This window comes from Motacilla alba, chromosome 3, assembly GCF_015832195.1.
Source record: "Motacilla alba alba isolate MOTALB_02 chromosome 3, Motacilla_alba_V1.0_pri, whole genome shotgun sequence".
Lineage (NCBI taxonomy): Eukaryota > Metazoa > Chordata > Aves > Passeriformes > Motacillidae > Motacilla > Motacilla alba.
The window spans coordinates 67,310,584-67,325,095 of NC_052018.1; the positions used below are offsets into that span (position 1 = coordinate 67,310,584).

At 37.5% G+C, this 14,512-nt stretch overlaps 1 protein-coding gene across 1 annotated transcript in view; it reads right to left on the minus strand.

Annotated features, from left to right (window-relative positions):
* The window catches only part of WDR64 (WD repeat domain 64), a 66,015-nt gene that overhangs the window by 35,210 nt on the left and 16,293 nt on the right, over positions 1–14,512 (minus strand). The window contains exons 8-12 of the mRNA XM_038133488.1: positions 13,860–13,967; positions 12,073–12,287; positions 11,414–11,548; positions 8,766–8,845; positions 2,370–2,509 (exon numbers count right to left, since the gene is read on the minus strand). Coding sequence (XP_037989416.1) covers positions 2,370–2,509; positions 8,766–8,845; positions 11,414–11,548; positions 12,073–12,287; positions 13,860–13,967 — 678 coding nt within the window. The remainder of the gene's footprint in view (positions 1–2,369; positions 2,510–8,765; positions 8,846–11,413; positions 11,549–12,072; positions 12,288–13,859; positions 13,968–14,512) is intronic.

Genomic DNA, 14,512 nt, shown 5'->3' on the forward strand with positions numbered 1-14,512 from the left:
TTGAGATAGAAGGATACCTCAGCAGACTAATTACATTAGGTCCTCATTGATTTATAGGCGCTATTTGCCATAATAATATCTTCAATTTTAATGATCATTCTAAACTCTACTACTTCTGCTCAAGGCCTGCAGTTTTAACCAGTCTGGCATAACTCTGTTTTGTTTCCATCTTTCTTAGTACCTATAGGTACTTAGTACCTACCTTAGTACCTTAGTACCTTAGTACCACTCCATTATTGTAGATGTTAATAAGGATAGTGTCGAATAGTGTTAAATATCAAAAATATTGCATTGGACCACCTTCAAAGAGTACTATAGCCATTCACAACTACTTCTTCAGGGGCTTCTCTCTTATTTTTGCACATATTTATAGAAGTTTTTATTCTCTCCTGAGAAGTCTCATTTTGACAAATCATACAAATAACACTAGGATTCCACCAATCCCTTCTCATATACCCATCTCTTTCCAGCAGAATCTTGCAATATTTGGTGGAATAAGTGCTATTATTGATTTTATTAGCATTCCTGGTTATGGTCAATGCTTTGGAACAGTAAGCCTTGTAAAAGACAATGGTTAGAAAGAGATTCAATAGTTGAACATGATATATAGAGACACCAGAAAAACTCCACCTATGGATTTAGTAGGCTGGGAGGAAGAGAGAAGTGCAAAAGAACTGTAGGAAATTTTTGCAGGTGATCACTACTGAATGAAGCATTCGATTACAGTTCTGTTTTAAATCTGCCAGTTGCTAAAGTAATACAGAAATTATCAAAATGTTATTATCTGCTATTGTAAGCATTCTTTTGTCACATTTGTAAAGATAATATGTGAAATAGTTCCACTCTAGTTCTGTTCTTCAACATAAAATATTTTGGAAATTTTAAGCTAAAGTCTTTTTATAAAAATAAATGAAGTGATAAATAATTACTATCAGAAGTACTTACTCAAAAATAGAATCCTACTTCAATTTATAACATTGATTTCACAGAATCATTCAGGTTGGAAAGACTTCTAAGATCACCAAGTCCAACCTCTGACCGAGCACTGCCTTGTCAATAAGATCATGGCACTAAGTGCCACATCCAGTTGTTTCTTAACACTTCCAGTGATGGTGATTCCACCACCTCCTGGAGCATCCCATTCCAATGTTTACCAACCCTTTCTGTGGATAATTCTTCCTGATATTAAACCTAAACCTCCCCTGGCACAGTGTAAAGGCCACTTCCTCTTGTCCTATTTCTAGTTGCCTGGGAGAAGAGGCTGAGTGACCCTCACCTGGCTACAGCCTCCTTTCAGGCAGTTGTAGAGAGTTACAAGGTTTCCCCTCAGCCTCCTTTTTTTTCCAGGCTAAACACCTCCAGCACTCTCAGCTGCTCCTCGTAGGACTTGTGCTCCAGACCCTTCACCAGCCTCATTGCCCTTCTCTGGACACGCTCCAACACCTCAGTGCCCTTCCTAAAGTGAGGGGCCCAACACTGAACACAGGATTTGAAGTGTGGCCTCACCAGTGCTGAGTACAGGGGGACAATCACTGCCCTGGTCTTGCTGATCCAGACCAGGATGCCATTGGCCTTCTTGGCCATGTCAGCACATTCCCAGCTCGAGTTCAGCTGCTGTTGACCAGCAATCTCAGGTCCTTTTGTGCTGGGCAGCTTTCAGCCACGCTTTCCCAAGCATGTAATGTTGCCTGGGGTTGCTGTGGCTGAAGTGCAGGACCTGACACTTGGCTTATTGAGCCTCAAACTGTTGGCCTTGGCCCATAATCCAGTCTCTCCAGATCCCTCTGCAGAGCCCTCCTCCCCTCCAGCAGATCGCACTACCCCAATTTGGTGTTGTCTGTGAATTTACAAAGGGTGCACTTGGTCCCCTCATCCTGATCATCAATAGGGATATTGAACAGGTCTAGACCCAAGACTAATCCCTGGGGTCATCCCTAGAGACTGGTCACCAACCGGATGTGGCACCGTTCACCACCACTCTCTGGGCCCGGCCATCCAACCAGCTCTTAGCGCAGCAAAGGTGCACCTGTGCAAGCTGCGGGCTGACAGCTTTTCCAGGAGAATGTCATGGGAGACAGTACCAAAGGCTTTGCTGAAGTCCAGACAGACAACATCCACAGCCTTACCCTCACCCACCAGGTGGGTCACCTGCTCATAAAAGGAGACCAGGTTAGTTAGGCAGGACCTCCCTTTCCTAAACCTGTGCTGGCTGGGCCTGATCCCTTGGTCGTTCTGTATGTACTATGTGATTGCACTCCAGATTCTCTGTTCCATAACTTTGTGGGGCACTGAGGTTAGGCTGACAGGCCTGGACTTCTCTGGATACTTCTTCCAGCCCTGTTCTCTTGAGGCTCAGAAAAGTGTTTTACCTTTGCACAGGAAAGGCTGATGACATGTTGATCTTTCTCATTTGTCACAACTTCCACAATACCATGTTTGTGTCCTATTAGCTTCCCCGTAGGACTAAAATTAACAACAGGATTCCACAAACGAAGGATTCTGTCATTACCTGAAAGAAATTAATATATAGTCAGAAAGATTGAATAGCCACTTGTATTACAAATAAGCTTTTTAATTGAGAGCTTAGTGTTCATAATTCTGTCCTTTCATTTGGGTAGACTACTCCCACATAAGGATGTGAATTTTCCATTCTAAGGGCTGGATTGCAGCTTATGTTTCATTGCTTAACAAACACATATTAAAAATGCACAATTGATTAGCTTTTCAAAGCCGTTTTATTTTGCTAAAGGAATGGCAAGGACACTGAATGAGGCTACGTGGACTAGTCCCAGAGGAGCAGACTGCTTTAATAGAAATACAACTGGAGCTCATGTTTTATTTCTTTCAATGATGTAATTTAGAAAAATGTACAAAAAAATTTTGTGTCCAGTTAGCTAGGACACAATGTGAACATCCAGAAAGGAGTGGGCATGAAATTTGAGGGCAGACAGAAAAAAATAACTCCTGATGATTGAGTAGTAAAGTAAATGAGAATTAGGTATTTAATACTTATTTGTATGTTCAAACTTTGATTTTGCCTACAATTTAAGGAATAATCTCTGATTGTCTTATAGGTGAATGTTTGGTACTATTTTGCTAATAGTTTCCATAAATATTTCAAAACACAAGAATGTTAAAAATGTATTTTAACTTTCAATTCCTGGAAAATATTGCAATTGTACGAATTGTATGCATCTAGCTGAACAGTTTATTTTGACACACAATAAATGAAACAGCCACATTTTGTCTAAACTTCTGCTTGAGTTCTAATTTTCTCTCAGCTTAAACTGAAGAGAAAAAAGCAAAAAACCCCATAGACTAGGAAGTATATGTCCCAAGAGAACCAGCTCAATTATGTTAAGCACTCAGCTCAATTATGTTAATAATCTTCCTTAAGCTTGTTCAACCTACTGTCATTAGTCAGTCCCTCCATTTCTGTCTACAGAAATCTATTCCTTTCCTTCTTAATGCAGCAAGATGTGATTTGTTTAGGAGCAGCCCATCTCCCTTTTCCTCCATTAAACAGTATTGTTCTCCCAGTTAAATTGATTCCACTGTTTATGTGGCTTCTCTCTAAATGAGAAAGGCTCACTGAAGGAAAGATCTACTCTTAAAATAGCTACAACAGAAACCCATTTTGATTTATGCCAGCACATTTCACAAGTGTGACTGAGAATTCAACTATGCAAACCGCTGTACCAGCACAATGGAGGGAGAACTTCTGCACAGGAAAGGAAGGCCACATGTAAGTAGCTGACTGGCTTGAAACTTCAAGGGGAAGAGATTCTTTTTTAGGCAAAAGTACCCTAGACAATCCGTATGTGCTGTAAGCATGGCAGGAAGTAGCCTAAATGGGTTACAAATGCACAAATGGTTTATGAAGCCCTTTTGGATGGGGAAACTTCAAAATGTTGTTGACATCCCTGCTCATTTCCTCAGAATTTGTGTTAGGCTGTTCCAGACATATCCTGCAAATTAGCAGAACTCTTGTGACCAGGTCAGGGTTTAGGGTGAAACAAGTCCATGGGAGTAAAACTCAGCTTGCAGACCTCCCATGAAGGACATGAAATACAGTTGACAGAAGCCTCCAGTGAGACTGGTGAGACTGGTGTTAATATCAGAGGGAACAGACATTGCTCCAACAATATACTCCTTACCAGCCCCAGATAGAAACTGTCATGTCTGAAGATGATGGAGAACTGAGAAGAAGCTTTTGACAATATCTGATCAACTTGAGTAGCTGCTGACTGCACTTTTGAGGAACAGAACCTTTCTCAGTCTTCCTAACTGCTCTGTTCTTTATATTCCTGAAGTGACAGCAGTGACTGAAGGGGAGGATAGTGCCCTTTAGTTCTGGCACAGAGTTTCTTTTAAGAGTAGAATCACGAACACAAGTAATTTACTTCAGATATTAACAGGAAGATCAAGTGACATTTGGGAAGAAAACCTCTCCCTACATTAAAAAATGCTGTTTGCTTTTTGTGTGAAATAGTGGATTCATTTTAGTTCCTTTTACTGATGTGGAGATAATGGTAGACTTTATTATAGTTGATGTTCTCTCTTCTCTCTTTCTGGACTAATGCCAGATTGGGCCTAAGATTCACTGCTACCCTGGAACATTTCCTGGAACATTTGTTCTCTCCATGCTCCAAATATGCCTCCAGGATTCAGAATCCTGACACAGAAAGTCTGGGTACCAAGCACATTCAAGAAAAGCTTGAAGAAGATGATCTATTCAACAGCAATTTTAAAAGATTTTGTGAAATCAGTGATTTAAATCAAAACAGATTCAGTTGTGTATGGTCTTTTTCATTATAAACAATTATAAAACCAAATGTTTAGGGGTTTTTTAGAAGTTAGATTCTACAACCACAGCTCTACTCTAGCTAGATGTTATAGACTCAAATACTTTCTTTGAACATGTGATGCTTTGTCAAACTGTCTCTTGCTGACACAGTTTTGCAATTTGTGTGGTATTACAAGCCTGCTGCGATGTCTGCATTCAATGGTGTTGAAATCCACCTGAGAAAAATAACATACTTGAATGGGAAATATTAGGCTTAGCCTGGCATCCTCAAAAGACTGTAAATGAAAAACATACATCCTGGTTTCTTTCTAGGCTGCCACTCCCACACAGAAAACTCCTTACCCTTTAAAAGAACTTGTCTTTCCTTCAAATCTGTCTTTAAAATAATCTTGCCTTATAATGTGTGCAAAGCCTCTTCTGAACAGTCAGACATCTGGGGAACTCATACTGACAAATGTATCTGTTTTATTTTTTTTTCTTTGTGCTTGTCTGTCTTTGTATGCTCTTCTTAAATTTAGATGGCATCACAGAAAAGAGTTTGATATGCTTCTGACAGCTAATGCTAGAGGAGTTCTGGTGATTTCTATCACTGGGATTCCTGGGAATTCCTGAAAATGTGCTTTGCTTGTTCCAGGAATTCACAAAGGAAACTGAACAAGCACAGATTAGCTCCTTGTATCAGTCTTAATCTGTAACTGTTAGATTTAGAAATCACTAATAGTTTTTCTTCTGTTTCATTGCTCACAGGAAAACAGACAGATTTGAAGAACTAATAGGGTTAGAAGTTGATGTATCATTTAAAGCTAATCATCTCCTGCTTTTATATGCATTCCTAATTTGATTTTAACTACAGTCATTCCCTGAAGTTATGATTAAGACATAGCTGGAATTGAAATTAATACAGAATAAGAAGAAAACCATGTTAATTTACCATTCAGTGTAATATTAATGCAAATGCTACATAGATAAGTTATTTTAAACTTCCACAGGCTCCATATTTTAGGCCGCTATCAGTCTTTTATCATTTTACTGACTGAAATCTTGACTTAAGCATGAAAAGCAAACTCAGTACCAGGTTTGTTTTTATCTTATTCATTTTTATAAATTTCAAATATCTAGAAGACAAAATTAGGTTGTGTCACAGTACTGACAAACTCATGAGCATAATCAAATACAAATAAATGATGGAAGACTGCATTAAAATATGACTTTTTAAATAGTCAGTGATAATTCATCACAGTATGTAACATTCCAGTTGTGATTTAAAGATCTGCCTAAATAACATTAAGTTAGAGCTTACTAAAATGTTGAGCAGATTTACCCCTGCTGAATACTTTAGAAGCTACCTGCAATCAAAGGCTAGATTTTTCTTTTATGTTAATTGCTGAATGAGACAGATAAACACAGCTTTTACAAATGTTTGAACATATCACCAAGAAATCTATATATTATGATTCCTGAATTATTTACCCGTTATGGTCTCTCATTTTTAGAGTATATTACAGGTAAAATTGCAAGCTCCCTATTCAACAGGACTAGCTTATGTTCATTTAAAATAGTTTAAATCTGTCAGTAATTGACATCAAACACATCAACGTGCAATTCTCAATTAGTCAGGAGTGAGATGACTTTTAAGATACAGAGGCAAACATAGTGTGCTCCAGCCTGACGGTATGCTGTGCCATTGTGAGCACTGTATTCTACTAACAGAGCACAGAATGCTAAAGCTCAGCTTTTGAAGGCTTCAGTAGAGGGGTCTCTCAAGACCTGTAGCATTATTCTAAATTCTGGGTGCAGCTTCAGAGTAGGCCCTGACTGATCTAACTTCACAGTGAAATTTAACAAGATGACCCCACCCTTTGTTTTGGACAGGCATTCCCACTGTGCTCTGGGACTCCAGCTCAGGAATAATTTCCTTTCTTATTCAAGGGAAGCAGCAGGGCTAAGCTTTGGGAATGAGGGTGAGAGGCAGGAGGATGCCCTTCAATTATTAGATGAAGGATGGTGGGTGAACAAGCAAGACAGGATTCCAACTCAAGTACTTCCAGTACTTCCAGTACTTTTGCACAGTCAAAGTCAAAACAGATTAGAATTCAGTGTTGAGAAAAGTCATCTGCTTCTAAAACATCCTGATTAGGGATCTGTTTAGGTGGGATAGGAGCTCCTGCACTCTAAGTCTGTCCTCCAACCATCACAAACAAATATGCAATCTATCTTTTTCAAAAATCCAAGCTCCATTTAAAATTGAGAATATTTTTCTGCAACTGCAATTCAGAAGACTCTTCTTGAATATCACTGCTCTATTTTTTGCTCTAATAGACATCAATGGCGTGCCTGGTTAATTGTTATTTTTCTAGGTTATAGAAAATATATTTTTTAAATCTCTGCACAATGGTGCATTTTAGAGCTTAGGTCAGTTGGTTAGAGCCTGCTGCTATAAACACCAAGACTGTGACTTCAATAAGTTAATGGGCCATTTATTAAGAGTTGGACCTGATGATTATTATGGGTCCCCTTCCGCACCTTTTTTTGATATTCTATATACTTTTCTATATTCAACTGTCTTTCTCAAATGTGGTTCATATCAGCAAGACAGAACCAGCACATGCACCTAGGGCAAGTTGTGCTGCATGATTGTCCTATTTCTTTTCTGTGTCACAAGTGTTTACCGTTGGTCACTGACAAAGTGGGCTGAGCACATTAGGCAGACCTTTGGTCTGGTCTACCACAGCTATGATAATTTTCTTAGAAAGTTTATCCAGATTTTTCTCTTCTGCTATTTCTGGAAGAAGAATTTTCAGTGTGCAAAAGAAACTTTTTCTAGTTCCTGTGACATTGTTTTGTTTTCAGACACTTTACCCTGGCTTTATTATTACAGCAAAATCCTCCTGTTGTAAGGAAATAGTGACCACATTTTGTTGAATAGGACCTCCCTACTTTATGTCATCAATAAATTTCTTCAGACTACTTTTTTGTGACAAGGTAATCAGTGTAAACAGTACCTCCTCCAAGGCTAAACTTCCAAATTTTCACTAAAACTCTTCTACAGCTTTTCCTTTAAATCTTGTGTCTAGAAAATCAATAGAACTGCCAGATATTTCCTTTGATATCTTTCACAGTTTTCCTCTTGGTAAACTGTTACAATTAAACATGAATTGCATTATGTCCCATATACTGTCATGTATACTATCAAGGCTGGACAACAGAGTCTTGGCCATTTTTTAGTTCTCCTTATATATAGATGTAAGAATTATTATGTTTGCTATTGCAATTTTTAACAAAGTTTTAAGCAATGAAGACTTGAAGAAAAGCAGCATCAATGTCACTTGAGGACACCACCCTATCAGACAGACTTTATAAACAAGGTTGCTGCCATACTCCAGCAGCATTTCTGCAGCATCAAACATGACCATGGCAGTAGACAGGCACGTAGAATTATTGGTTAACAGGGAAGAAGTGGATGTAAGAGTGCCATTTCTGCAGTCTGCTTTGGGAGAAAGAACCAACAGTAACACTCTGGGGAAAGACGACCAGAGAGACCAATGGAAAGTAGTAAGATGGGCCAACGTGACTGCTTAAGATATGAAAGGATGGTGGAAGAGTAAGAGGGTGGAAGCTCTGCTGATACTGCAAGGAATAACGTGTGTAACCTGGTCAAGGCCACGGTGACTTGGAAAGATACCTTAGAGTACTTGAGTGTACTGTTTCTTCTGGTTATTATATAAATGATACTTGAATCAAACCCAGATGGAGCCCTTGACAGATTCCTGTCAGGAAGTATATCTCTTCAGACAAGGGCTGAGAGAAATTAAAAGCAAGACCTCTGTTTCCTCTAATTGTAGGCAGAAGCCATTGTTAAAATTCGTAAGACTCTAACTCAGCTTTATTTGATCTTATTTGACGCGAATTAAAAAAAAAATTTCCAAGAACAAGCTCTTGGAAAAAACCCAGTACTCACCTCCAGTGACAATGACTTTTGCCTTTCCACAGTATGTGAAGGCATTTACTCCTTTCGGGACAGAAAATTCCTTAACAGGTCTGCAATAATTAATAAAACAATCATGTAAGAAATATTTGGAAAATACAGTATACAGTCATTCTGCCTTATTTTTCTGTAGTATACAGAATAGCTGTTTGCATAATGTATGCAATCTCATGTTAAAAGCAAATTGAGTTGCAACAGAGATTAGAGTGATACTGGCATCAACAAAACAGGAACAGAGTGCACTTTCCATTAAAGAAACAAATATCAGATCTGCACACCTGAATCTTTTAACAGGCAAACTCCAAACAGACTCCTAAAATGGTAGCTGTTGCCAAAGTAAGCTGCACACAAGTTTGTGTGCTTAAAGCAGATTATCACTGAGGAAAACTACCAAAGAAACTGTGTTTGCTTGTTTCAGATATGGAGGTCTGCTGTGATCTCAGTGTTACATTTAGTAAGTGCAGTTACTTTTCTCCTGCTTCTCTCAAATGTACTGTACAATGAACAGTCCTTATATGATCTGTTTTGTGTTGTATGTCAGCATGAAGAGATCACAAGCATCTGAAGCTCAACAGTTATTCTACTACATTCATGGGAATTCAAACAGCCAACACAGACTGAAATTGACTCAGTGTCCCTTCTAAACCCATCCTTTGAGCAACTTCTGCTTGTCTCTCCAAGTTTCATCCATTGCTACTAATGAGTATTTTATTGATTTTGGATGTAGCTACAGCAGGGCTAACACCTTCCATTCCCAGGAAACAATGACTGTCAGTGTAAATAAGTTGTACAGAACTAAAGGAGAATACTTTCTAAATGAAAACCATAAATGGGGGTGGCAATAAATCTGACAAAAGACTCTGGAAACTTCGAGGAATCAATGAAAGAGCTTGTTATTTCTAGGCAGGTGTAAATAAAAGGCTGTTTGCTTCCTATTGTTTAGAGGGAGAAAAGATTTCTTTCCAGAACTCTAACAGAGAAGTCTTAATTCTCTTGATAGGACAAAATAACTATTAATTGATTTAAATGTATGACTAACAGATTTCCTTAGGATTTTTCACCTTTTATACTTCTATATAACTGCCAGTTAGCTTTTCAATGGACAGTCTTGATACTATTTCGAGATCAACGGGAATAAGGGATTCTGGCACTGGGAAGTCCTGCCCAAGCCATAGCCTTGCAACAGAAGCACCTTGTGATATATCCACACCTCTCTTTTTTAGATACTTTACAAGAAGATATTGTAGCTGTTCACCATTATTGACAAACAAACTTAAGTCCTATAAGAGAGAAGATGTGTTGCATCCCTCTTGGAGTACAAAAACAATTCCTTGCTACAAAGTTAATTGGGGAAATTTCTTTTGTTAGAACCAATAAATCATATTTTTAAACTAGTTATTTATTAAATGGACATTTCCAAGTGGTTTGATCTATAGATATTTTTAGGACTTTTTATTTCATTTTAACAGCTGTGTAATTTTTCAGTTGTCTAAATATAATTTCATCTATCTACTGTGAGAAACTGCTTGGAGATATGTATTTACTGCGTTTCAAGATGCAACTATAGCCAGTGTGAAATGAAAAAGAACTACCAAAATAGTTGAAGTTTATGTTCTATTTTGAAGCATATAATGGTAGCATCTACTCTTTTGACTAGACTTTTGGCTCTGTAGACTTAGTCTTCTTTCTCTCAAACTAATTCTATTGTTCCAAAGCTCCCAACAAAAGCAAACAGGATTTCTCAGCTTTTCAACTGACACAATATGTGACCTTGGACAATCAAAAAGTGTTTCATAGTTCACTTTCCCCATCCTCAACAGACATGCAATACTTATAAAACCCAAAGTTACTATATTCATTCAAGAATAAAAACAAGAATATTTATGGCATGTGTTACACAAGAAATAAACCAGATTATAATAACTGTAGCTACTAGCCTTAAAAATCTTTATTCTCTCTAGATGTACCTCAAAGAGGAATTGTGAAGCTGATCTAATATTTACAATCTTTTGAAACATTTGAAGGAAAAGTTCTATTTATATAATATTTATAGGTCCTTCTTACATCAAATTGAATTTGTATTATTTAATTGTGCTATGAAATTTTCTAAATTCACAGACTAATTAGGCTTGGAATCAATTAAATCTAATAGCTAATAGCACTGATGAGCCATATGAATTAGGACTTGGCACAAATAAGGAGGCCATAACCTCTTTTCTGCTGCCAAGTAGAACCACTTCACAGTCCTTAGAATAAATTGTGTTCTTGGTTTAATCTTGTATAACTCAAACTTGTGAAAATAAAACTGTAAATGAAATTTAGTAGAGTTTATTTTTGACTGGGTATAAATTTTAAATGAATGGATACACGGTATATGTGCAAGAAACCAATCAATTTTCTGACTAAAATTTGCTTGCTGAGGAGAAATTGGAGGAGACAACACTGTCAACATAACATATTTTAAGGGTTCTGAGTACTGAGCATATATGGACAGTCCTCTCCTACATCAAGAGCTAGTACACAAAAATATCCAAGCATTTAAATGACTGTATTTTTGTTTTTATTAGCAATGCTAATAGAAAAGGCATTGCTTTGTTTTCTAGAAGGTGTCAGGTACTTACAAGTGGTCCTCTAGTCGCTTTATGTCATCCAAAACAAATGAATTAATACTGTCTGTGGAGCAGGATCCAAAACGTTTTAGGGCAGGAAAATACTTAATCTTCCCAACCCAGTCATCATGTAGCTTGCGTTTAGGACTAGGGATATAAATGGAGAAGTCATTAGGCTGCAGTAGCAACTACTGTGATGTGTCCACAGGTGCACAGGGGTTTTGTCAGTGAGATTATATACACAACCAGTGCTAACAGTTAATATCCAGGGCACATACAGAACCACTCTTCCAGCTCAAATGCAAGCAGAGAGAAAGTCAAGGTTGAACCATGCTTTTTTCTAGTCACAATCCTGCTTCCATCTCATGGGGCACAATAAAGCTGTTCCTTTGTCAAACTGGATTAACAGCAATTGTGAATTCTCCCCTTGAATTGTATTCTGCATCCTCTGAGCTGTAAGATCTCTTGTAAAATCTTCTACTGAAAATGATGGCACTTCTTTCATGCAACAACAAGAAAATCATACTTACTGCAGTTTGAAAAGTTATTTTCTTTAGTTAGATGGGCTTAATTTAGAAACAGAAGCTAATCCTCCACTTAGGGCAAACAAAACCCAAATTAAAAACAAAACATAATGCAAGACTAATAACATTTTATCACAAGCAACTTACATGTCAAAAAATTCAGAGTCCAGGACTTTAAATTGTGATTCTTTCGCAGCTTTAGATTGTTTCATTATGAAGTCATCACTGGTGATAGTAAGCAGATAAACATGACCCTTATCATCTCCCATTAAGAAGGTATCCTTAGCCAGGTTATCTGCCATAGTCACCGTACAAACACAGAGCAGGCAGTTTTTCATTGGTTTGATGACAAAGCCATTGCCCTGTGGAATGTGGTAGATAGTTTATTAGATATTGCATGAGGGCCCTTAAATTGAATCTGTCATGCTTATCTAGCTATATCAGCATTGAAATCTTGACTTTGTTTTTTCAAGCTGCCCCTGTGCTTTCTGTTTCTTGGTATCAGAAATGACAAAGTAGAGTTAAAAGCAAATCCTAAAGGTTTAAGCAAGATTTTGTTTCACAGCTAGCTTTGCACATTTCAGTGAAAAAGTATTAATTACAAATTCTAGGAAGGATCTCTGCATACTATGTGAGATGATGTATTTGCTAAGACTGTATATGGTTTCCAGTTCAAAACTAAGATGCTCTCTACAAGAAAATTGGAAATAACCAAATTAAAGAACAATTCAAACCACAAAATATAGCAGTAATACATAGGAAGAATCTATAACAGAGTCCTAATTAATAATGCAGCCTGGGAGTGTCAAGTGTACTAATACGGGCAGGTGTTTCAATTTTTGAAGCACAGAGATAGTGGGAATGAATCCAGTTGCAAGACACTGGGGCATTTTGCTAGAAGGCCCAGGAATGGGATTCAGGGTCACCTGCATTACATTGTTTATTGGTTCTACTGCCTGACTCCATCTGCTATTTGGTTAAAGCATCCTTGCCAACGTAAACTGGAACTGTTCACATGCCATAGGAATTAACTGCATCAATGCTGTAAACATTGGAGACATAACAGAGATAGGACTGTCCATATATTATTTCAGTGGTCTTGAAAGAAAGCTTCACCTATTCATCAACAGAATACCTGCAGCTCTCACTGCAGGTAATGACGGAACTTGGAGAATAATAGGTGGAGAATAAATATTTGAGCCCTCCTCCAAGAAGTCCGATTAGATTGGCAAAAAGACTTAAATTGACCTGTCTGAGCTTGGGAAGCAACATTTTAATATTGGAAAAAAAATCCTAAAACATCTTATCCAAAAATAATTACTTTGCTTCTCCTCATCATCCCAGCTAACTTGGAATTTCCAATAGAAGTTCCAGGAACAGGAAGAAAAAGCTATGTGTCAGCAAAAATGCATAAGACATTAAAGAAAACTTTAACAATTTGGACACACATTATTAACATCAAAATGGTTTTTATCTTAGAAAGTCCTGAACAAAACACAGGATAAGAAGAAATATTTTCTTTCGGTCAGGAAGTTACCTCAAAAAGCGTTTTTGTTATATTCCTTGTGAAACCTGTTCCTTGATTCTTAATAGATTCTGAGATATATGTATGCCCATGCACACATTTTAGGTACACAGGTGCAGACCTATGCAATAGATACACATGGAAAAGAAATTCTTTGGGCGTTTGTTTGCATCATAGTGTAAAATTTTTCTTTTTCTTCCAAATCTTTAATATACGTAAATAATCCCATTTGGTATGTAGAGAGTATCCCTCCTTTAGTGTGAATTCCACTGTTTCACTGAGTTAATGCAACAACAAAAGTGAAAAGTCTTTATCCTGTTTGACCAAAGGGATGTGAATGTATATTGGAAACAAAGAACTGATCAAATTTCAGGTTTCATTTTGGCATTTGTCTGATCCAACATAATACCTCGCTCTCTTTTGATTTATAGTCCCAGAGAATGATTGTGCTTTCAGTTACAGCCACGACGTATTTCAGATTAGGCAGGAAATCACATGCAGTGATCCAAGCAGTATCCTGATGAAAATAAAAAGAGTAGCTAAAAAAGGATTTTCTCTGTAAATTTATCAACTTTTCTATCATGTAAGTACATATTTTAAACCATTTCCACATAAATCACATATACTCTGCACTAGCGCATGCTAAGTCTAGTTCCACTGAGAGTTCTAACTCCAGGAATAGCTCGTACATGAAGTTACAGAGGCACCAGGCTCAACCTCTGTTATCAATGACTCACCTGAGAGGCACAAATGTTGCACAGGAGAGGACACAATAAACATACAGTGTTAGTCAAACTGTAGTGACACTCTGAAAAAGCACTCTGAGCAGAGAAAGCCTAAGCTAAAACATCATAGTAAAACAGATTAAGCTTTTTCCTGGATACAGTTTGGTTTGAAACAAAAGAAATTTAAAGGCAGTCCAAAATTTCAACTATAAAAACAAAACTGAAATGAGTGTTTATGAAAATAAGTAACTTTATTAAATAATTTTAATTCTCCCAATAGGTAGGTCAACTATTTACAAATCTGCCCAAATTAAGCCATTGTTCAAGTATACCTCCT